We start from the raw sequence: 26,493 nt of genomic DNA on the forward strand, positions 1-26,493 counted from the left end.
GGCTGATTGTACTCTTCGGTCTTCTGCACAATCTGCCGAACAGTATGGATGTGGTCCACGGTGCTGTAGCCTGATCGAAAGCCGGCTTGCTCTGGGGGCTGGAACTCGTCAAGTCGTCTGGCGAGACGGTTCGTGACGACTCTTGAGAACAGCTTATACACGTGACTCAGGAGGGAGATTGGTCTGTAGTTTTTCAAGAGGGTTTTATCACCTTTCTTGAAAAACAGTACTACCTCACTCCCGCTCCACGTTTCCGGGGTCTTGCCATGTTGGATGACGGAATTAAAGAGGCTTGCTAGCTCTTTCAGGACCGGAGTCCCGCCTGCCTTAAGCAACTGTGTTGTGATTCCGTCATCTCCCGGAGCTTTGTTGTTTTTAAGCTGTTCTAGAGCCGCCCTAATCTCTCCTTGGTCAACGACCGGGAGCTCCTCGGAGTAATGGCGCATAAGAGGGGCGCGCTGGTCATCAATACTGATTCCCACGGGTTTATCCGATCTTGAAGAGAACAACTGCCCATAAAACCTCTCTACTTCTCCGATAATCTCAGGCCTAGAGGTAACGACCCCACCATTTTCAGTTTTAAGTTTTGTCAGACGCGGCCTCCCAAACTTGCGAGCGAACACTTTCGATCCCCGATTTTGCTCAATCGCAGCCTTGATGGCACGGGTATTGGAGCGTCGGAGATCGCGTCGCGTCAGCGTTTTTATTGTTCGGTTTAAGGCCTTATCTGACAAAAACGATGGTAGTTCTCGTCGTTTTCTCATGAGCTCGAGTGTCTCAGCAGAGAGTTTTGGTGCGTTGTCTCTTCTCTGTGGCGGAAAACACTTGCGGGATGTGTTTTGCAGTATTTTGACCAGCGTGTCGGTTCTCTCATCAATGCTGCTTATGGTTTCCAACGCGGTGAATTGATTTTGAAGTTCCATTTGGAACTTTTCGGAACCTTGAGCAGCTTGGAGCATGGTAGGTCGGAGAGTAGACCTCATCATTCTCGATCTTTCGGCTTTTAAGTTGATATTTAGAGTGCCTCGAACCAAGCGGTGATCACTTCCGGTATTAAACCTGTTGATCACTGAAACATCTCTAAATATGTGCCTTTTATTCGAAATGATAAAGTCTATCTCGTTCCTTGTCACGTTATCGGGGCTTCGCCAGGTCCACCTCCTCTGAGGCTTCTTTTGAAAGAAAGAATTCATCAAAAAAAGCCCCTGCGCTTCGAGAAAGTTTACCAGCATTTGCCCCCTGTGATTTCTGCAGCCCAAGCCGTAAGGTCCGACTTTCGATTCACCGCTATCTTGTACTCCCACTTTAGCATTAAAGTCTCCCATAACAACATTGTAGTGGGCCCTCGAGGTGTCGTTGAGGGCCTTTGCGATGTCCTCGTACATCGACTATAGTTATACATAATATCATCAATACGAAAGGATGTTTTTTTGTTTGTCCTTTTTTTACGCAATAATAGAGCAATGGTTTTCTGTAAAGATAGTTTATGAGTCAGTGTTTTTTTTTTATAGAATAGGAAGGTGGACGAGCATATGGGCCACCTGATGATAAGTGGTCACCAAACGCCCTTAGACATTGGAATTGTAAGAAATGTCAACCATCGCTTATAGCCAATGCGCCACCAACCTTGGGAGCTAAGATTTTATGTCCCTTGTGCCTGTAATTACACTGGCTCACTCACCCTTCAAACCGGAACACAACAATATCAAGTATTGCTGTTTTGCGGTAGAATATCTGATGAGTGGGTGGTACCTACCCAGACGAGCTTGCACAAAGCCCTACCACCAGTAAAATAAATAAAGTGTGGCATATCTTAGTTGAATTAAAATATATAAATGTAGCTTCGGGTAATAACTATGTAGATAGGAATAAAAGAAAGGCGATAAAATAAACAATATATTTTAAGAGATTGCAACGAAATAAATATTCTAAAGGATTTAAAAATAACGAGTGTAATTTATTATGTTTTTTAAAGTTTTTCTCTATTTTAAAAGTATTTTCACCTCCCATTTTCCAAATGTCCAATTCATTTTACCTGTGTACTCCGCTTGATCAAGACAGTGTTATTTAGTTTTTCTTATCTTGTTATTTATTTTATGTTGTAATTAAACCTGAATTGTTTTATTCGCTAAGTTTTTTTCTGATATGGATACAATAATAGTATGAAGGAATATTTTAAAGACTTATCTTTACTGACAGCTTATTTTAAATACGTCTCTACAACATTGTTTGAAAATGGTATTAGATATTTTTTTGTATTTCCTCTGGTCTCATTTCATCTTAAGGAAGAGGTTTGATAATCCGTCATGTTGTTGTACATATGTGGCAAATTTTCATTTGACATGTGCAAGTTTTCTCTTGAGTATGAGATGAATTATGATCACACATAAAGTATATGAAAATTTAACAATGTGTGTGTGTATAAACACAATCGGCAGTGCATCAGTGTTACGCTGTAAATTTTTCTCGTTTAGACAGTGAAATATAGTACCCAGAATTGGATCATAAGCAAGCTATTAACTTGCCCCGTATACTCTCTCTCCTACTATTTAGATAAATCTTAATAGGATGAGGGAAACTTGAAACATAAGCATAAACTAAGCTGATGTTTTAACTGACTAACTATCAAGTCAAGTAATAATAATATTCTGGCACATTTTTTACATGGCCATCTGATCCCAAATTAAGCTTGTACAAAGTTTGCACTATGGAAACCAGACAACTGATATACTACTTTTTCATTTGTAAATACATACTTCAATAGATAATTACACCCAGACTCAGGATAAACAGACATGTTCATGCACACAAATATCTGACCTGGGTGGGAATCGAACCCACAACCTTCGGCGTGAAAGGCAAGTATCTACCAACCACGCCAACTGGCTCGTCAAGTCACAGCTTGATATTACATATCAAATTTGCAGATTAGAAGTTCGGACGCATATTTCGTTTGTAAAACCGAACTAAATTTATTTTTATTACGCACGAGTGAAGTCACAACGGGTATTGTTAAAACCAGTATTAAAGAAATTAATTAGTAAGCTAATTTTCATATTTTTTTTCTGTCAAAAAAGCTAATATCAAATAATGACTATTTTCAATGGTAGCATCAATTTATCTGATTTTATATAATTGTATTGGTGGCTAAATTTTCTTTAGTTTAGTTTGAAAGTGCATTTAAGTAGTTATTATTATTATTTTATAATTTCCAGGAAAGCAAATGACTTAGAACGCGCATTGTCGTGGAAACTATATCAAGCAAGATGAGCGCATAATGCACTTGTCGTATTCACTTAATTATGTTTTACGTTTGTTTGTTGTTGTTTTATGTTTCAAGGGGAAGTTTACGCATTTTACTTTATCGTGCTCATGGGACACGAAAAATCTTAGTATTTTACATATTTTATTGTATGACAGCAGGGACATTACAGGTGAACAATATTTGACATAAAAGAAAAGTCACATTGCAATTGTTGAATTCGTTTGTAGAAAAGACAAATGTATAGAAATAGCATAATTATGTCTTGAATTAAACACTTAATCAACAATATATATAATATAGATTAAACAAACTTGCAAATATTGGTATTATCAGACACACATTGATTTACTTAGCCAATAGGTATTCGGTTGTTGTTGCTAAATGTTTTCAATGTTTGGTATTTTAAAATCTTATCGGAAGTTTCATCCCAGCCATATTCTCCCTAAGAAAAATAATCATTTGAGCTTATAAAAATTGACCTCAATCGTCTAGTCACCTGGTGTCAATAGAATTAGAAGTTTAAAAAGTGTACACAAACGATTTCATGGCATCTCTTTTACAGCTTATAAAAATCTTAAATAAGAAAAAGATAAGTTTTTATAAGCCCTATTTCTAATCGGAGAGAAATGCTTCGACAATCTTTTCTCAAACTTCCGTTCAAATTGGAGAGAGGTGGAGGTTTAGCATAGAACCCAGACAATAGCAATAAAATATTATTCATATATTCGCCAGCAGGATTAAAGTCCCTTCATCAATAGTTGAATGTTAATTTTGTAGACATTTTTAGTGAATATTATTTTATGATTTTAATTTTTATAGTCAGTTTGATCATAAATATAAGCTTATCCTTTCATTAATGTATTATTATCATGTATTAACCATTACAATCTGTACACGCACAAATTTGTATTAAAAAAAACGACAGATTGGTAAATTCTTTATTCATTCTCTCATAAAATTTAAAGCAAGATTTTCGATCCAAAATTTTAAAAGTATAATTATTATACAGTTCACACTATAATTATATCTATCCACAAAAAAATGTACTAAACTTAAAAAGCACGCTGTCGCTAAATTTGATATGTTATAGTCATTCACAAAATTATCTAATTATTAATTTTTTAAATTATTATAACATTATATAAAACCTTCTTCTATCGAACTAATAAATAACTATAGTTTATTTCAATAGAATTTGTGCAATTTCGATTAGGAAATATATATTATTTTAATGATGATGAATTTCTTTAGATAAAAGTTATATGTAATATAAGCTAGCTATTATAAAATTTACATGCAGTTTATAAAAAAATGTATATTTGTCTCATGTATTTGAATAAAGTATGTAAATAATAATAATTAAGGACATACACCACTCCAATACATGCGGATTTTTTTTACCTATGACTTTAGAAATTGTAAAAGGCTATTAGAGATTTTGCTAATATACGGTTCAAATTCTATTGAAATTGGCTATAAATATAATACAATAATTTTTAATAACAATCATAATGGATAAAACATCCAGGTATTAATACTACGGATATTATAAAAATGTAACATTAAAGCTTATAGAGCAGTAAATTCAGTTGAAAAAGTAGATAGTGGTGCTATTGGTGTGGTTTCTTTATTTGATTTAGAGTCAGCCTTGGCCCCAGGCAATGACCAAGTTGAGCTTCCAGCAGCCGTCACTCTAGGTCCCATATTATCGTATGCAGATTTCAGAAAACAAGTCCTACTTCGTCTTGGTAAAGTCGAGCCACCACCTAACAGATCTGGATATTCTTCATTATGCCCAGTCACCTGAACTGATATAAAAATATTTCCATACGGTGCTGGTATCGAAAATTCAGCTGGTGGTGGAGGAAATGAGCCAGATGGCCCTTCGATTGTTATTTGAACAGGTTCCATGCACCTCTGAGTATCTTCACTTTCCATTGACATTGATCTGTCAAACATTTCGAAGCCGTACGACGACCCCATTTCAACACTGGTTCTATCGCAGCTGACAGCCAACGATGTATCAAGTAATTTCTTCTCTTGATCTGTGAAACTCCTGCTTGGTGGTACATGTCGACGCCTTATCTTCCAACAAACACAAGCCGCTATAAATCCTGTACTAGCCATAGCGAGTACAGCTCCGATAGCTATAAAGAATTTAGAGTAGTCTGGTGCACTTCTCGCGGTAGCAGTTCTGGCTTTAGGGAGGAATAAGGTTAGATATGCACTAGATTCGCCCGCTGAACTTTTAGCGTTACAGCGCCACTCGCCTGCTAAGTCACTCGTTACATTACTTACTGTCACATTAAACCACTGTGCGCTTTTATTGACAAAGTCGTTAAGGTCCTCATTAAAGTGTTCTATAGAATAATTAAAAACAAAAATTTCACTATCACTATAAGTCTTATTTGTAATTACCATGTGACGGAAAGACCACGTGACACTTGGTGTAGGATCACCACGGACGAAGCACCCAAAAGCAATATCAGCTCCCGTTTCCGTTCTTATTACGGATGGACTTGTTATGACTGAGGGGGGGCAAACCATCTCTTCGTCTTTTATATCTAACCATGATAAATGTGCTCTATTCTCTGGACCAGCGCAAAAAACTTCTTCATTTCCAAGATTGCTGCTTAGAAACCATTCGTGAAATTTCCTTAACCTACAGTCACAGTACCAAGGGTTGTCTGAAAGCGTTAAAGTTTTTAACACGGGTAGGTTGAATGTATCCTGGTGTAAGTATGAAAGCAAATTTTGATGTACTTGGACAGTTTCTAGCGCCCGCAAATTCACAAAGGCAAAGGGGTGAACTTTACGGAGTCGGCATCTCGAAAGTTCTAGTTTCTTTAAATGTTGTAAGGGTGGGAATTGCTGTGCAACTAATTTACTTAAAGGGTTGTCGTTAAGGACTAAAAGCCTCAAACGTTCGTTTCCTTTGAACGTGTTAGGTGAAAGTTCGGTAAGGAAGTTCCTCGAAAGATCTAATTCTATCAAAATGCGAAGTTCGTTGAAGGCGTTTCGATGCAAGTAACGTAGATTTGTAGAGCTGAGGTTCAGTCGTTGTAAGTTTAACAGTTCTATGCTCGCAAACGCATCTTCCTGGAGTTCGTTTATAGGGTTCCCGTGTAAATCTAGAACTTGTACATCTGCTGCTAATCGAGGTATCTGGGTCAGACCTGATGTTATGCATGAAGCAGTTTTCTTGCCGGAGGACCATTTGCAGTGACATTCTCTGATGTGGCCGCAACTTAGCCAGTCGCTTCCTGATGGTCTGATAAGAACGATCAGGAATGCGCACAACAGTGCACGCATGCCCATTTCATATCAGATTCGGGGTTGGTTTACCTGAAAATAAACAAGAAAATATATAAATATTTATTTTATTTCACAGATTATTTTACATTTTTCATTTGTTTTTTTTTAATTTATGAGTCAATAAAATAAAAATTAAAGTGTAATTGTATTACAAATTGGTTTGTCAATGTTTTGAAATTTACTGATATTTATGTTCCAAATAGTTTTATTCTGAAGCATCATTGTTTGTGAATAAACAGAATCGATATATTAAAATAACATGACCGCTGTTTGTTGGCAGCAATAAAATTTATCCGCAGTATATATCAACTGTTGCTTTCCGTTTGTTTGCCTTTTAAAATTAATTGGTTGAATTAATATTTGAAAAATTACGACGATAATTAAGTTATTTTTAGGTGATATAAAAGCTTCGGGTAGCTTCGCTTGCGATAAATCATTTTGTATAATAGTTGTTCGTAAATATAATGTTGTATCTATTTCTCATTAAGTTTTTAGAACCTAGGTTTGATGATAATAATATCATATTAATAAAAACAGCTACGAATGTCTTATATAGTTTTAAAACCAATATAAATACATCATCATCATCATATCAGCCGAAAGACGTCCACTGCTGGACAAAGGCCTCCCCCAAGGATTTCCACGTTGGCCGATCTTGCGCTGCCCGCATCCAACGGCTTCCCGCGACTCGTTTTAAGTCGTCGGTCCACCTTGTAGGGGGGTTGCCCACGCTGCGTCTTCCGGTTCGTGGTCGCCACTCGAGAACCTTTCTGCCCCAGCGACCGTTGGTTCTGTGAGCAATGTGCCCCGTCCACTGCCACTTCAATTTAGCAATTCTTCGGACTATGTCGGTTACTTTGGTTCGCCTGCGGATTTCATCATTTCTGATTCGATCTCGCAGAGAAACTCCGAGCATAGCTCTCTCCATTGCCCTTTGAGTGACCTTGAGCCTTCTTATGAGGCCCATTGTGAGCGACCACATCTCTGATCCATAAGTCATCACTGGCAACACACACTGGTCGAAGACTTTCGACTTGAGACACTGCGGTATTTGGGATGAGAAGATATCGTGTAGCTTCCCGAACGCTGCCCAGCCGAGTTGAATTCGACGATTTACCTCTTTCTCGAAATTGGACCTATCTGGTTGGATGGTCTGCCCTAGGTAGACATAGTTGTCTACAACTTCAAGTGCAGAATTTCCAACCTTGACTTGAGTGGGTGCAACATGGATGTTCGACATGATTTTCGTCTTGTCCATGTTCATTTTTAGACCCATTTGTTTGCTGAGGTCATCGAGCATAGTGCCTAGGTCTTCCAAGGTCTCAGCCATAATTACAATGTCATCGGCAAATCGAAGATGAGTGATGTACTCGTCGTTGATATTGACGCCAAGTCCGTTCCAGTCCAGAAGCTTGAAAACATCTTCCAATGCAGCGGTAAACAGTTTCGGAGATATCACGTCTCCCTGTATTACACCTCTCTGCAGTTGGATAGGTTTTGAGTTCTGATCCTGGAGTCGGATCGACATGGTGGCGTTCTCGTACAAGCACTTTAACACCAATAATACAATAACAATTTGGCACCTTTGAAGAGAATTTAGCACGGCCCAGGTTTCGATCGAATCAAAAGCTTTCTCATAGTCCACAAACGCTAAGCAAAGTGGCTGGTTATACTCCTCAGTCTTCTGTATAACTTGCCGCAGCGTATGTATGTGGTCTATGGTGCTAAAGCCTTTCTGGAATCCGGCTTGTTCGGGTGGCTGGAAGTCGTCAAGCCTTTGCTCGAGACGATTCGTAATGACTCTCGAAAACAACTTGTAAACATGGCTCAGCAGTGAGATGGGCCTGTAATTCTTCAGAAGGGTTTTATCACCCTTCTTAAACAAAAGTACCACCACACTTCTGTGCCATGCCCTTGGCGTTTGACCTTTGGCTATGACGGAGTTAAAAAGCCTCTTAAGAGCCCTGAGGATCGGTGTACCACCCGCCTTCAGAAGCTCGGCTGTAATACCATCATCACCAGGTGCCTTGTTGTTTTTGAGTTGTCCGAGAGCTATTCAAATCTCGAAAAGACTGACGTCCTTAAAATCTTCAGTGTAGTGTCGGGTTAGTCTTGCTCTGGGATCTGCGGCATGATTGAGCTGTCTGAAGAAGTGATTGAGCTGTCGTGTACAGCTGACCGTAGAACTTCTCAACCTCTTCCAACAGCTCAGATCTTGACGTGACTATTCTGCCATCCTCAGTTTTCATCCTTGTCAGTTGACTTTGACCAACAGACAGATCTCTGGCGAACACTTTAGAGCCTTTGTTCCGCTCGATGGCCTCTTTAATGCGCATTGTATTAAATTGGCGAGTATCGCGAGTTAGAGACTTTGAAATCTGTTTGTTGATCAGCCGATAGCTGGCAGAATCAGCTGGGGACGTCAGAATCATTTTCCGTCTTTCCTCCATAAGGTAGAGGCAGAGATCTTTTTGATTCCTTTTGTACGGCTGGTCTTGAAGGTCTTAGACCCAGCCGTACGGACAGTTTCCACAAGCCTGTCGTTGTATGTGTCCACTTCCTCGCAGTCTGTTAGGCAATCGAATCGGATTTGGAGTTCGAGCTGAATGGCTTCGGGATTTCGGATTTGAAGAGGTGACGGTGTCGAAGTCGGCGCGTATACCTGTATGACCTTCAAAGAATACCGCTTGGTGATTCTGAGTATAAGGTACGCCACCCTAGTCGACACGCTCTCGATTTTCACAACGTTGTTAACGAGGGACTTGTGGACTATGAACCCGACACCACCTTGAGACAGTTGATCGCCCTCTCGGAAATAGAGAAGGTTACCGGATAACAGGATCATCGTATCCTCCCCCTGTCTTCGGACTTCGGATAATCCGACGATCTAACCTTAGCACCCCCTGCCCCGCCGTTACCACAGCTGTTACCAAGGCTAGGAATAGCAGGGCTGCCGGGGACTAATGGCCGTGGTTTAGTTGCGCGAATCATGAGGGGATATGCCATAATCGCAACGCTTGGCAGACGGGTTGGTGATCGCAGTAAGTTAGTCATAGTACTCAGAGAGACGCTGCTGCCCGTTCTCTGGTGTATATTCTCTCGGGTCGACTTCTACGCCCCCCACGGGATGAGATGGGGTGGTGATATTCGTCGCCGTCCATATAAATACGTAAAGGAATAAAAACTGATAATTACATTGATTATGCACACATGAATGAATGTATCCTAATTCGTAAATTAAACGTAAAAGTAAAGTTACAGCAGGTTAAAGTTTTATTTCTGGGCTTAGGGCTCTCATTGGAGGAGTTTCAAAGCCTATTTCACCATGCTGCTCCAATGCTGGTTGGGTTCCATATATCCAATATGCTAAATAGGTACATGTTCACGTAATGCGTGAAGCCTTAAACACAAATGAAGCACATGTTAAATTAGTGGTGCTTGCTCGAGTTTGAACTCCTAAGCTCTTCGTTTTAGCTTTTGATATTAATTTTCTTAATGTAAATGAATGTATTATAATTCTTAGGAAAAAAAATATTAGCAGAAGCAATTGAAGGCCAAGAATGTGGAGTCAAAATAAATGGCCGGTATATTAACAACATCAGATACACTGACGATACAGTCCTAATAGCATCATCTCCTGAAGAGCTACAATTAATTATGAGCCGTGTTAATGAGTGCAGTGAAAACGCTGGTCTGAGGATGAACCTATCAAAAACTGCTACTGAGAATTTTCTGACAGAAAAACCCAATAACTTTTTAATGTCCCGACCTGGGAATTGAACACAGGACCTCCAGGTCTGCAGCCTTACATCAAGCCACTAGACCAACGAGGCAGTCGTATATACTTATTATACGACGAGCAATATATACTTATTATATCTCAATTAACAACATGTTGTAAACAATGTTCACGATGAGGGTTTTGCTATCTTGAAAACTGATCAATTTATCATAGAATAGATAACCCGTTAGAAGTGACATGTAATCATGCTATGTTTGTTTTAATATACCGGGGAAAATTAACAATACATATGTTAATTTTTTACAAGCAGTGTTTTGATTTAAAGCTAAAAAATTACTATGTTAAGTATATAATAAATCCATTATACTAATGCAAGACAGGGAATAATTTCAATTTATACTTTTTATTGTTCTTTAACCATCATCACACTTGTGGCAGTTATAAAATAACGTACTCATATATATGTACTCATATACTCAAACTAAGTTTTATTTTTTTAACGAACGTATAAAACGATTTTTTATTATTTTTTTATCGATAATATTCATCAGCGAAAAAAAACCGTCTAACGGTGTGACGGTTACAGTTTTATAATTTTTAATTGAAATGAAAATATATCATGGTATATTTTTGTACTAGTTCGTCTGGGTAATTGCCACCCACTTACCAGATATTCTACCGCCGAACGTAGTATTGTTATATTCCGGTTAGAAGGGTGAGTGAGCCACTGTAAATATCGGCCCAAGGGACATAACGTCTTAGTTCCCAAGGTTGGTATTAACTATGTATGGAATGGTTAATATTTCTGTAGTGACCACTTACCATCGGGTCATCTTCTCGTCCGCCTACTTATATTATATATATAGACATCCGTTAACCAATCAGGACGCTTATAGAATGGAGCGATAAAAGCAAAAAAACATATTATATAACGCGAAGCCATTTCTGGCATTGTTTTTGGTCATGGGCCTACGACATAGATGTTCAAAGTTTGCACCTTGTGCTCTATAATTAATAGCGCCCACTTCACCCTGTATCTCGATGACCTATCTCCTGAGTGCTGTACGCTACGGTTCCACAATAGGCGCTTTGAAGCGCTTTATTTTGTCAACTCGAGAGTTGCATTAATTTGATTATGGAATAGGGATACAGTTTGTTTCAATTTGCTGTAAAATAGTAGAATATAAATTCATTAAAAAATAATTTTTGTTTTATATTATCACCACAATAGTTTATGTATATAAAGAAAATAAAAATGCTAATTTTTATTTGATTTAGAATGGATAAACCCAGTTCAAAGTTAAAAATAAAATATCGTAGGTATGTATTTTTATAATAATAAAAAGCTTTTGGCACTTAGTATATTTTAAATCGAAAAACAATATCTGCTATCGCATGCTACTCATATTTCAAATATATTTTTGTTTCTTAAATCAGTCGCTGCAGCGCTGTTGAGGTTTGTGGACTATGGATACATTTTTGATTGCTCTTTATTAATAACATAAGTGTTTCATATGTTAAGAAGAAGTGTTAAATTCCTCGTGCAACACTTCATAATTCCGAGTTGCAACTATCAATTGTTACCAACAGATTTTATTAGGTCGATATTCAAACTTAAGACCTCGGGATACGTAGCTTTTTAAACTAGCTACTCGATCAACGAAATCTTACCATAACAAAATAAACAAATGTCGTCCTTTTTTAGTACAAAGTCTAAATACAGCCTTAGATCGATCGAACGTGAGGTAATGCTGTAATTACTGTGAACGCAGCACAAAGGAGGCTGATGGCGTTTGAGAGCACATTTACGAACATTTCTTCTTACGAAGGCTCTTGTTAAATTTTACAATTTCTTTTTAGATCAAGGTAATGTAAAGAATATGAGAAGCGCCCAATTTATATAAACGAGTGGATATTTCTTGAAAGACGTCGGTTCAAATCTGAGAAAGCACCATTGGCATTAAGTATGGCAGCTTACGTTCTCAACAATATTAAACAGCATTGTTATTATGCAAACGTTTCTGCGAATGAGAATAGAGCAGCGCTTTACTTGATTTCGAAAATTATATAAACAAAGCTTTAATTATGAACGTTTATAAGTATGTGCTTAGTTAAACATGATTTCTCTATTTCTGTCAAAGTCGAAATCGTTATTCAATATAGAAGCATTACACCTACTTATTGGTCGTCAAAAATTCTGCCACCGGTTCAGAATGAAATACTTCAGGCATGAGAAGAACCGGATATTTTAACATTATTGTTTTAATTATTTATTACAGAATTAGTTACATTAAATATATACAAATAAAAAATTAAAATGGCTACTGTACAAATCGTGACCGCGCGGAACGGTTGCAAGAATGCTAGCGACATTTCTCCTTTGATTCGCTATTCTGATTCTCTGGGCGTAAAATGAACCTCTTGTCACCAGTAGAGGCAATAAGACGGGGTGTTATATTTTTAATAAAAGTTTTAATACCATTACTACAAGGTCCAAGCGTTTCAACTACAAACGGAACAAAAAAATGTTTTTATTAATGTTAGTGTTTTACACAGCCTGGAAGCAAATATTTCATTCACTACGTTTTCTATCATTAAAAAGTCATTAGTTTTATGATATCCTTTAACACAGTGTTACAATAGAATTATCGTCACATTCGAAATACGAAGACCCAGAAGTTTTCAACTAGTAAACCGCTAAGCAAAATTTAAAACCCGTCATTAAAAATGAATGCAGATATTTTGAATTCGTTTTTATTTATTTAAGAAATATTCGCAGAATTTAATATCATTTTCTCTGTCATTTTAAAAGGGACGTTTTAAATTCTGAGGATAAATAAATTGTATTTTCTGCATATAGCTGACGTTACTGCAAATAAAACGTATCAAAGCTTTATACCGTTTATATTAGCTTGACGGTTATATGTTTTTTTCAAACGAAAACTACTTATTATTAAAAAGATAAATTATATGAAGTTTTCTCTCTTTAATATAATAAAAATAAATATGTTTTACCTGGCGCAAATAGAGGCGTGTTATTAGTTTAACTTGTGAATCTGTATATGTCTGTCTGTGGCATCGTAGTATCATCATAAACAGATAATTTAATTTTGATTTCGTTTTTTTTTTGTTTTCATAATATATTATTTTTTATATTTAAAAGTTGATATTGAAAAACATTGTGGTTTGTTATATGATCTATTAGATAAAGTTATTTGTTAGTACATATATTTCTTATTTTTTAGTGATTATATATTACTTTTATTTACTACCGTTTAACTACCTCGTTGATACAGTGACAAGTATATAAATTTGCAGAACCCGGTTACTAGTTTCAAGTTCGAATTTAGACTGGTAAAAGTTATTGATTTTTTTTTTCAAAGATTTGAATGAATAATACCTCTGATAAATTCCAATGCCTAGGAAAGAACGTAAATCTGTTGATCTTGTTGATTCAATACTAAGTTGACATCCATTGGTTGATGACAATGTATGTGTAAACCTTTATGCGAATCTCTACGATATCTGTTTAAGCGTTTTACAACTGAACCGATCAAACGGTATTCATCAAACGGTATCGATATTTACTAATCTCAAACAGTTATGAGGTAGTAGGGCTTTGTGCAAGCCTATCCGGGCAGATAACACCCCCTCAACACATATTCTACCGCCCAGCAGCAATACTTGTTGGGTTCCGGTTTGAAGGGTGATTCAGAAAGTGTAACTACAGGCAAAAGATACATAACATTTGATTCCCAAGTTTTGTGGCGTATTGACAATGTTAGGTATGGTCAATGTCTTTGGACAGTGGTGACTACTTTTTAATATTACCATACCTAACATTGTCAATACACCACAAAACTTGGGAATCAAATGTTATGTCTCTTTTGCCTGTAGTTACACTTTCTGAATATATAGTTTAAGCCCTGGTAAGCACCGCTCATTTTTATATGCTTTATTAGTGTTTACAACTCATTTCGTGCTTGACGGTGAAGGCAAAGATCGTAAGGAAACCTGCATGTATCTAATTTCACTGAAATTCTGGCACATGTGTATTCTACCAACCCGCATTAGAGCAGCGTGGTGGAATAAGCTCCAAACCTTCTTCTCAAAAAAACGAGAGGAGGTCTTACCCAGCAGTGGGATATTCACAGGCTGTTACTTTATAGGTAGGCGGAGGGGCAAATAGGCTACTTGATGTTAAGTGGTCACAAAAACTTATAGACATTGACGATGTAAGACATATAAATCATTCCTCCAATTCAATGCGCTACCAACTTTACCATCAGCTGTTGCGTTTTCCAGTCTACCTACATATTTGAAATAAATAACTAAGTAATAATAATAATAATAAACCTCCATAATTTGTTTATATGTATGTACTTATAGTTTTCATTATATTACGAAATTCATCTCTCAATTGATACAAACTTCCGTACCGTAACCGAACAAACTTAAAATTTCCCATGAGTCCAAAATGTCTAAACTAAATTATTTTTCCTTTCCCACATATGTAATTATGTTTATTTAATAAAATAAATCACGTTTAAATATATTTTATTAATTAATTGATTTAAAGTCAAGCTCAGTGGATATAATTCATGGATACTATCCGGAAATCGCGTGTTCCATTCCGGACAAGTGTTTATTGTTTTCATAATTTATTTTCTACCCATAAAGAAAAACATCAACGGTCAGATAAAGTTGACCAACTCAGGGTGGAGAAACATAGTTGAATAATCTCCAACCAACAATAGTTAAGATGAGGAATCCTTTATCTAATACTGGGGCATTTATAGGCTATCAACTAATACCATTAATTTTCAGATATTTAAGTGCACTAGTAGACTTTTTGCAGTATAATTGTATTATTTTAAATATAAACACGCAGTTTGAAGGCCTTTATAGATAATTGAAATAATACTTCCAAATAGAGTAGACTTTAATTAAAAAAGAGAGAACGGCATTGTATCTTAACAAATATTGATAACTGTATTTCTGTTAAGTTCATTATGGCTCAGATGTGGTCCAACCCAAATATCGTTCGTTATTTTTTATTAATTGCGTAAACAATTAACATACACTTTTATAAAGAAAAAACATATGTTGAATAAACTAAATTACAAAAAACTTTTCATAAGAAAAATACATAATAATATCCTGGGACATTAATCACACAAGGCCATCTGATCCCAAATTAAGCAGAGCTTGTACTATGGAAACCAGACAACTGATATACTACAAATACTACTTTTCTTTTGTAAATACATACTTATATAGATAATTACACCAATTGGGTGGGTGGTGGGAATCGAACACACAACCTTCGGCGTGAATGGCAAGTATCTACCAACCACGCCAACCGGCTCGTCAAATTTTCAAAGTATTAAATTAATATTACATTGTAATAAGAAAATCCAATTCTTTTTTCAAATACTTTTTCCTTCAAATGCAATATTTAAACTAATTAGATCACGTACCTTAAATTAATATTAAACAATAACTCTATACAATAATAAGTCGATGGAATGACAACAAAAGGGCTTTAAGTTATCAAACTTTATTTATTTGCTTTAAGTTTCTATCGTCTAAGTGTGTGTTGTATAAGTACAGTATGCTGGTGTGTAATTGATAGTTTCACGTTATTGCCATACTGGCGCACCTTGAGAAAGGTATATGTCCAGCTGTGGATTGTTAATTGGCTGAACGATCTCATCGGTGACCAGTTAAAATCCGTTCTATAAAAAAATGAAAAATATCTATATATGTATAGATAATATGTAATACACACAAACGCATAAACACGCACATATACAAATACAAAGTTTGTCTCATAATCGCTTGAATAGTTGTGATTCGTTATATCACTGTTTTCTAAAAATATTATGTACTTTTTGTTTTTTTTTTTAGACGAATAGTGTAATCCTTTTTTTTGTACTATTTACTGATGAATTGCACTGAAGTTAGAAAGGTATACACTAAGCACTGTTGGATTACCAAATACGAAATAAAATATATGTCCTACAGTTTGTGTGCAAGCACTAGTGCACTCTCTGTTCCCGCACTCTATGAGATTGGATGTCAGGAGCCGAAAGAGTTCAAGCGCAAAGTGATCGATCCTTTTGAGGTGCGAAAGTGTAAAGAGTGCTAATTGCCCAAATCTGGGCTGTTACTAAGAATTTGTGAACAGAAAAACTCTAAGTTTTTATTGGCCCGACCCGGGGTTTAATCTCTGGACACATGCAGTCTTATCGCCTAGCTACAAAATCACCAAAGCAACCATTTTACATTCAAATCACTCAAGTAAATACTGTATTCGTATAGCAATTGAAACATATATTCAAGCACATTTTTATACGAAATTCCAATCACAAAATTCAATCGAACAATGTCGCAAAAATAAAGGGCTCCTAAACCTAACCAGGTTAAGATGATAGTATATAAACACACGAGGACGACTTTTTTCCAAATACACGTGTGTACGATTCAAGTCGTGCGTTTTGATGAAGGCTAACATCGTGAGGAAATCAGCATATCTCTAGAAATTTTACAGGTTTTACAAACGATGCTGTAATCGTGCAACGTATTCGACTAATCAGAATATATGTATAAACCAAAGAAGGTCAGCAGTGGGTCATTTTCTGTCATGTCACATTACATTGTAATAATTCTTTTAGTAGTTATCAATGAATAGGATTCATATACGAATACAGCATACATAATCATGACGATGTCAAAAATTATATATAACAGTAAAAAGTTATATACCAAAGTGAAAAAATATAGCCTGTATTATCGGGATTAGAAAGTTAAGTAATTTTAAAATCATGGTTGAATAAAGAAATTTGTATACATACATGAAACTTTAAGACGTTACACTAATTTTTTGGGCAGTTGTGTAAAAATGTTTAAAAAATGTGTCGAAATTCATTGTCAATTTGTTAATTTTGATCGAGGTGAATATTTAGAAGATTTTTTTTATGTTTCATTATTATTATTTTCGCTATTTTAATTACTATTATTATTTAAATACATTTTATATTATATTTTTTTATATGTACTTAACTCACATTTGCACAACGTAGTCAAAATTTAACCATTTTTTACCTTTTAACAGTTTCTTCCTTTGTTAATTAATTGAGTACCACTTTGTAACATTTCTTTCTATTTTATTTTTTAATTTTGTTTAGTCATTATTTTATGTGCTCGCTGTGGTCTCCTATAATTGAAGGAGAAACATATATTATAATATTATTCCATAATGTAATGCACTCGTAAGTGAGTATCCTTTGTTGGAGATCCATATAAATAAATGAATATTTGTTTTTTTTTTAACTAAACGGATGCGCTTATGGACTTAATGTGATAAACCTATTTAGTGCAGTTTCGTTGAAACTTCAGAGTTCAGCAACGCAAACTAATTTCATTAGGGCGGACAGATAATATTATGCTGCATATATTATGGCCTAGTCGAGGGTCAGATTTCGCAATTAAGCTGTCTGCTTACAAGGCGTGATTAACCACGCCATGCGGTTATTATTAGAGGCACATGAGTATTTGATATATTATATGTGTACCGTATGTCATACTAGTATAATGCACTAAGTTTTAGTTGCTTCTATCATAATTTGCCCAAAAATGTATAGTCAGTATAATGTCTTTAAATCCAGGATAAACGGCTTTCTTCTGGGCAGGCGCGTTACGTCCTAGACCGCGACTATGCTTAAGATCAGGCAAGTCAACGGTCAAGCACTTGAAAGAGATGTTAATCAGCCTATATAACTTTTATGAGCCACCAATGTTGGGGAACTAAGGTTTTATATCACTTGTGTCTATAGTTAAACTTGCTCACTCACCCTTCAAACCTACCAAGTGTGGTATCTGCCCAGGTCGGCTTGGGCAAAACTCTATGACCAAGTATAACCAACATCAAGTTTAGTTGTTCAATCTTGTTAAGCTGGAGTTTATTCCATGATGCTAATCCACTAACTAAGGTTTTATATCACTTGTGTCTATAGTTAAACTTGCTCACTCACCCTTCAAACCTACCAAGTGTGGTATCTGCCCAGGTCGGCTTGGGCAAAACTCTATGACCAAGTATAACCAACATCAAGTTTAGTTGTTCAATCTTGTTAAGCTGGAGTTTATTCCATGATGCTAATCCACTGTGATATTTGAACTAAACATGATTCTATTACGTAATGTCTTAAGACGAAGAATTCCTCCAATACTATTGAATTATATGGTTTCGTTGTACGTCAATTACGTTCACTTGTGTTCTGACCTACACGAGACAGACTGGGTCAATACTACCCGTATCGAGTTACGCAGAAGTGTTTACGGTTAATTGGATAACGCGAACCATCAATTTCAGTCCTAATGGCATTACGAGCACACGGCCCACTCGTAAACTGACATAGCTTTATGAAGTCTTATGGAATCTTCATATGTACGACGGCAATGGTGTGATTACCCATAAAGTTGGCAATTACGTCGTCATTGTTTCAGAATTTATAGGTCATTATTTTTATGTATGCGTGATGTGATATATTTAATTATATTGTTCTAAGAAAATATATACAGTTATAAGCTGTTAATGATTAAAATGTAGTTAGCATCGTAAAAAATATTAAATTAAAGCTTGATATATATTTTGGTTGTTTTTAATACTTAAGCTGATTGAAGAATATCCTTAAAACGTCTTTTTTTTAGAAGCTAACTAAACTAACTAACTAAGATAACTATGTCGTGTAGGAGACACTTTGCAATCTATGTAGAAATAAAGAATGAGAACTTCTTTGTTTTTTTTAAATTTAATTTATTTTCCGATTATAAATGTTTATCCTTTCAAATTGTTAGTAATGTTTTAATGAGATTAAAATATTTAATAAATTCGTTAATTCGGTTAATTCGAATAATTGTCGCTGTCAACTAAATATAGTGTTGCAATGTACGCACGTAGCATCTGATCAACACGAAACGACTGTATCTATTTATATTACGTAATAATAAATAATAATGTCCTCCAGACCGATTTCGGCCACGGCGGCCAATCTCAAGAGAGATTAGCCAAATACGCAGGAGATATTATAGTGCACAAGTGTGTGCGCAAACACAAGTGCACTCTCTATTCCTTAACTCTCATAATCCGATGGGACGGCAATCCGACACGACCGGAAAGAGTTCAGGCGCAGGATCAACGGCTTTATTTACTTTCCGAGGCACGGGAGTGTTCACACTTCCAACTTCCAGACTCCGGGCTGCTACTGAGAATTTTCTGACAGAAAAACCCAATAACTTTTTAGTGGCCCGACCTGGGAATTGAACCCAGAACCTCCGGGTCTGCGGCCTTATATCAAGCCACTAGACCAACGAAGCAGTCAACGTAATAATATATATATATATATATATATATATATATATATATATATATATAGCGTATATGCGTATATTTTTTAACTATCGCTTAAAGTCATACATATCATATCATTGATGCTCAATCATACAAAAAAGGCTGAACGAATCTTGAATTAATTTGAATCTTGAATATTGATTTAAATTTGAATTAAGATAGCTTATAACCTATTTTAATATATTGCTATAATCACCTGACTTCGCCTACACTCTCACATTTAGGTGAAGCTGTCACATACGGGTGTAGGCTATGATATACGCACATGTATACACATGGCGCATAAAAGTAATTGAGTGTTGGCGTAGAGGGCTAGTCTGAGATTAGCCGCGGTGCACGAAATTCGGTCCGGAGAACATTATTATTATTTACATTTATAACTCTCACTTGTGGTGTGGATTTCCTTCATACATAGTACAAAAACACTGTAACATTTAATATTACATTTATATTAAAATTTTGAAGCCGAGTGGCCTAGTGGTTACAACGCGTGAATCTTAACCGATGATCGCGGGTTCAAACCTGGGCAAGCACCACTGAATTTTCATGCTTAATTTGTGATTATAATTCATCTCGTGCTTTACGGTGAAGGTATAAGCGTCTCCTCAAAAAGAGGAGAGGAGGCCCTTAGCCCAGCAGTAAGACATTCACAGGCTGTTACGGTTACCTCCGGGTCGGCGGCCTTACATCAAGCTACTAGACCAACAAGGCAGTCATCAAGTTACATAGATAATCCGCGAATAATAACTCCACATTTTTAATTTCACATGAATAGAGATGTCACATTATATAAGAATTCAGATTTCATTTTCAGAATCATTTTCAGAATAGTTCAAGTTCTGTTTAGTATGCATTTAGTGAAACATTAAATTTTGCAATGCAAATATGTACATCACGTGTTGTACACAAACTTCATCGAGTGCGTTCAGAATTTACTATTTATAGCATTTGCAATTCGACTTGTCTATTATTCTGTTACATGTATTGTTCATGGTATTGTTTAACAGTTTCAAATTAAATTACTTAATTTTGTTCTCACTTAAATATCAAATCGCTTATATTGAAATAGCATAAGAGAAAGCAGCTTGCTTCATCATATAAATTACACGTTCAACTATGATACTTTTTTGAGATCATAAAAAATCCGGGTAGGCATTATACTTATAACATTAGAAGTAACGAAATGAATTGCTGTAGTACTATTTTTTTTTATTAAGCCTCTAAAGTCGCTGAAGCTCTCACTGATTAACATTAAGTAAACTAAAAAAATATAATACTAAATTATATTATAAAAAAATTTTACGTCATCATAATTATATCTATTTATTAGTACATTTTTATTTTTGGATAAACATTAGAAAATTATGTCAACTGAAAAAAAAAATATAAGTAACAGTGATCGAAACAACAAACTCACTTTTGCATATCAGTAAGGGTAGTTCGACCACGGCGGCCAACCTCAAGTGAGATTAGCTTAGATTGACTGCCTCGTTGGTCTAGCGGCTTGATGTAAAGCTGCAGACCCGGAGATCCTGGGTTCAATTCTCAGGTCGGGACAGTAAAAAGTTATTGGGTTATTCTCTCAGAAAATTTTCAGTAGCAGCCCGGAGTCTGAAAGCTGGAAGTGTGTATACTCGGAAAGCACGTAAAGCGGTTGGTCCTGCGTCTGATCTCTTTCCGGTCGTGTCGGATAGCCGTCCCATTGGATTATGAGAGTTAAGGAATAGAGAGTGCACCTGTGCTTGCGCACACACTTGTGCACTATAATATCTTATGTGTAGTTAGCTGATCTGTCTTGAGATTGGTCGCCGTGACCGAAATTGGTCTGGAGGACATTATTATTATTATTATTTAAGGGTGGATAACTTAATTAGGTACCGTTTTTATTTTACTAACTTTATTAATTTTATAAATCGTCTCGCGTCAAATGTTTACAAAATTCCACCTTCATTTCTTTTCACTTGGCTTCACTTTACGCTTTCATAATTTTAAATGAATAAACAGCTAAGTTTTTAGTTCTCTAGAAAGCGAGAAATGAATAGTTATTTACAAAGTTCATAGTTCAAGTAGTGCTTTTAATATTAAGAGGCGTTCGTGGAGTTTTTGAAAATATACTTACATCAAAGGTGAATTAATTTTTCCGTTTAAATAACATACTTAAATTGTGAGTAATGTGTTTTAGCACTTATTCGTGAAATGGTTAATAATGAAACTCATGGGTCAGTGGTTAGACTGTTCATTTGCAAATATAGATCCGAGTTCGAATACCGGGAAAATAATAAAGTATTGTCTATGGGTGGTGTTGACCACTTAACACCAGGTGTTCCATTTGCCCGTCCTCCTATCTATAACATAAAAATAATAATAATAATAAAAATATATAAGGTTATTAGGATAAAAGATTATTAGGTATAATAAAACTAACTAGGAAATGTTATTTGACAAGATTTAAATAAATTTGAAGTCAACACCGTTCTGTATAGTTATTCCAAGCTAAAATTAAATAAATCTCTTTTTAGTCTTAAATAAATATGTTATTTACTTACACTTAAATATATACATAACTAAACAAATTCATATTTACGGGTGAATAGAATCTACGAGACGTTACTCAAAGCGTCCTTTTATAAAACATTTCGACACTTTCAAAGACTCATAAGTCAAAAACGATGGGTAACAGATATACAATAACGATTTGTAAAAATTTAGACAACGGGCATTAAATAACCGTAGTTTGCATAACTCGACATTGCCAGTATAATGAGTTTAACAACTAATATATAACATGGTTTCATGGTTTAAATTATTAAACCATTAGAGAATTAGTCGAGGAAAAATTCTGCAGCTGATCAAGCGTTTTGCAAGCACGTTTCTCACGATGAAGACTCCTTCAAACTTTCATCGCGTAAGTGGTCGAAACGACCTTCTTGATCACGTTGTCCTCCTTTCATTATAAATTGTAGATTACGTGTTTTATATAAAATTAATTCTACTTTGATTGCTTTGTCCAAAATAAGGTTAGTGGTCATTATGACCAGAATTTTAAAGGTAGTTTCAAACAAGCCCTTCCGGCTATTTTGTTTGGTAGTCTGTGGGAAATTGATTGCAATAGTTCGTGTTTTGGATTGTACTTTATGTAACTCTAGTGTTTTTTTTTTATATATTTGTTCGAAGATTAAGTATATTGGTCGTTATTATCGATAAATGATCTGATCCCCTTAAGTTTCTTTCGCCGGTTCTTCTCAGGTCTGAGGTGTTTATTTCCGAACCGGTGGTAGATTTATGACAATCAATAAGCAAGTGTAGCGCTTCTATATTGATATTGAATAAAAAAATTTGACTTCGAATCTAATGTTTGAATATAGTTTATATTTATGTGCAAATATATGCATTCAAATAAATGTTTTAAATATATTTTTTTGTTATAATAATATACACAATATTATTTTCTTACAAAAAGGTTAGTTAAGTTTAGTCAAAACGTACTATGTTAAAAATATATACCTCACTGGTAAGAGGAAAGCTGAGGACAGGTAGGACTGGAGAAAATTCAAAGATATCGTGACCCTGACCCTAGATCAGAGTGGACACGACCTTCAACAATGAACTCATACGGTTGCAGTTGTGATAATCTTATATATAAATAAAGACATTGATAAACTGCTTAATATTCAATAGTAATAGACTTCGACACTGTTTGACCGATCACCATTAAAATAACACTTATATGTATTATGGCATGGATGCTGTAGCTAAAATTTAGATGGCGCAGTGCTTAGAAGACGAGAATCTTAATCGAAGATGTTGAATTCAAACACATTCAAGCACCACTGAATTTACATATGATTAATTAGAGCTTTTTTTTTAGACGGCAAGACGGCAACTAACGCGAATAAATCTATTGATAACGTTCTTGATTTATCTAACGTAAATAATTTCACAACTTTCAAATGAAGTTTAATAATAAATTTAATAACTCATTATTATTTGTAATTTAAAAAAACTTACTTATTTTCTAATTTTTAACATAGTTTTTATTCATACTTCATTATTAAGTAGCTTTCTATTTGTTTTGTTTTCATATTTTTAGAGTAGGTAATATTAATATGTTAGACATACTAAGTTATCCTATGGGTGGGATGATTACTATACATATATACGATACACAATATAAAACCTCATTTGTATTTTTTTATATAATACTATATATACTATTATAATCATATTGTTTATTGCGAGTTTCCTAAATAATAATACTTTATTGTTATCCATTACATACATATTATAAAAAGTAGCCCTGACTCCTGAACTGGCGTTACCCGTGCGTCAGAAGTCAGTTCCTTCCCATTTAATTATTACAATGTATTACAAAGGATCTTATTACTAATTATTGTAAGTTAATCCAAATAAATAAATAACTCGGATACAGTTTTAATAGTATTTACTCATAAGTTTAAACAATAATACATGTATATATTATTAATTTAATTACATCTCCTGAATCACTAAGGAATTTCTGGTATAAAATCGAGCGCGTAGATACGGCAGTGCGGCTGGCGTGTCGCCAAGTGCGAGTCGTGCTTTAGCGTTAATATTGTTTTAGTCCAGAATACGTTTCTATTGACGATAAGAATAAGAGATAATCCTTATTTTAATTAATATAATTATCTTAAATTCTCTTATACTAGCTTATACTACAAGTTCTACGGTCTTTCATTGATATCAAGTTGAATGAAATTAGATAAACTTATATTAAAATAATTACTTTGAAAGCGAATCAAATCTTTCATAATTGTTGTGTGACTACTGCGCTATCTAATATATATATATATATATATATATTATTAACCTTTAGATTTTATTATATAAGTTAATTATTTTAAGCTGAAAATAAAACACTAGAAATCTTATGAAATACTTAGATTTTCATTATAATCATTTTGATATCAATAATACAAAAATCAATTCATTTTAAATTATTTAATAGAATTTAAATTTACTAACTAATAACGATAATGCGAACAACGAAACATGTACAATAATAGTTACTATGTATTTATATATCCTATTTAACACTCAAATCAAGCGTAAAGCTTGAGGAGTGGCGACAACAGCCCAAGAGGTCAGAATAGAAACTTTTTTTTTCATTATTAAATAGGAAGCCATCGTTATATATTAAGAAAAACATTTATTATTGCATGTATAAAAATATTTTAACAAAATATATATAATATATAAGCTAACTTAACAATCAAAAACTAAAAAATAAATCTAATTGACGTAAAATAAAACTTTTTTTTACATCGCTAGGCGGCTGTAAACCGTTGCACTTTTGACTTTATATTATTAAATTATACTATACAATTCAATTTGTACTACATAAATCTTGTATAGAAATAAACTATTACTTTTTTTTTTTATAGAATAGGAAGGCGGACGAGCATATGGGCCACCTGATGGTAAGTGGTCACCAACGCTCTTAGACATTGGCATTGTAAGAAATGTCAACCATCGCTTACATATCCAATGCGCCACCAACCTTGGGAACTAAGATTTTATGTCCCTTGTGCCTGTAATTACACTGGCTCACTCACCCTTCAAACCGGAACACAACAATATCAAGTACTGCTGTTTTGCGGTAGAATATCTGATGAGTGGGTGGTACCTACCCAGACGAGCTTGCACAAAGCCCTACCACCAGTACTTTAGTTACTAAGTACACGCTGTATCATCTGTATATTGTTTTTATTTAGTGCCTAAAGTAGAGTATAAATAATAGAAAAAATTGTATAATTTTATATTTTTTATTAGACACAACCCTTGAAAATAAAGCGTAGCTTACAGGATTTACCCATACAAAATCACATAAAACGTTAGCAATTTTGCCTTAAATCCCCTGTTAAGGTTAATTAATAAATAAAGCTATACTAAATGCAACTTACTTTATTAAATGGCGACTGTAATAAAATTATCAACTAAATTTTATTATAGTAACGAATACCTTTGCGGATGATAACTATTAAAATAAATTATGCGGCCACTTCAAGTATTCATTAAAAATAAAATTGCTTCTATAATTATTATATTTCGTTGCATCTTTATTTTTAAAGGTATTGTGTACGTATAATTATTATAATATTGCTTTTTTTCTATTTAAAATAAAGAAAATAAATATTTACAAACCTACCGACCGCATTATTTGACTTTAAATAAAGAATATATATATAAAAAATTTTATTTTAAAATTTTTATTTTAATTTTATATATTAAAAGTTTTTATTTTAAATACTTGAGATGATAAGTATACTTATATTGAAAAGAATTCATAGTTGTTGAATATATGATTAATAAACATGACGTAATGATTTAAATTATTTTTTTAAGATAAAAACTACTTTTTGTGACTTAAATATAAAAGTTAGACATATACTGTTGCCAATTTTTTAGTAGACATTATCAAGCTCTAAAAATTTTCTCTAGAACTCAATCATACATTTCTCATCTTTAACGCAGCGTTCGTAAGAAACGTTTTCGTTCGACCGTTTTTTTCTGACTTATTTTGTAAATCACTGCTATACACTACCATACCATACCATACCAAATACAGTAACACGGAGAAGTCTTTTCATTTTTCGGGTTAATATATAACCTATGACACTCACGAATGATGTGGCTTTCTATTGGTAAAAGAATTTTCAAAACCGGTTCAGTAGATCCAGAGATTACCCCCTACAGCCTCACAAACTTTACTTCTTTATA

General features: G+C 34.6%; 1 protein-coding gene across 1 annotated transcript in view; it reads right to left on the reverse strand.

Annotated features, from left to right (window-relative positions):
- Nucleotides 1-4,648: 4,648 nt before the first annotated feature.
- LOC126776800 (leucine-rich repeat-containing protein 24-like) overlaps nt 4,649-26,493 on the reverse strand; it is a 41,521-nt gene continuing 19,676 nt past the window's right edge. Inside the window, exon 2 of the mRNA XM_050499584.1 lies at nt 4,649-6,610. Within this exon, the coding sequence (XP_050355541.1) occupies nt 4,835-6,583 (1,749 nt within the window). The 5' untranslated portion in view covers nt 6,584-6,610 and the 3' untranslated portion in view covers nt 4,649-4,834. The remainder of the gene's footprint in view (nt 6,611-26,493) is intronic.

The sequence above is a fragment of the Nymphalis io genome, chromosome 21, assembly GCF_905147045.1.
Source record: "Nymphalis io chromosome 21, ilAglIoxx1.1, whole genome shotgun sequence".
NCBI classification, from domain to species: Eukaryota; Metazoa; Arthropoda; class Insecta; order Lepidoptera; family Nymphalidae; genus Nymphalis; species Nymphalis io.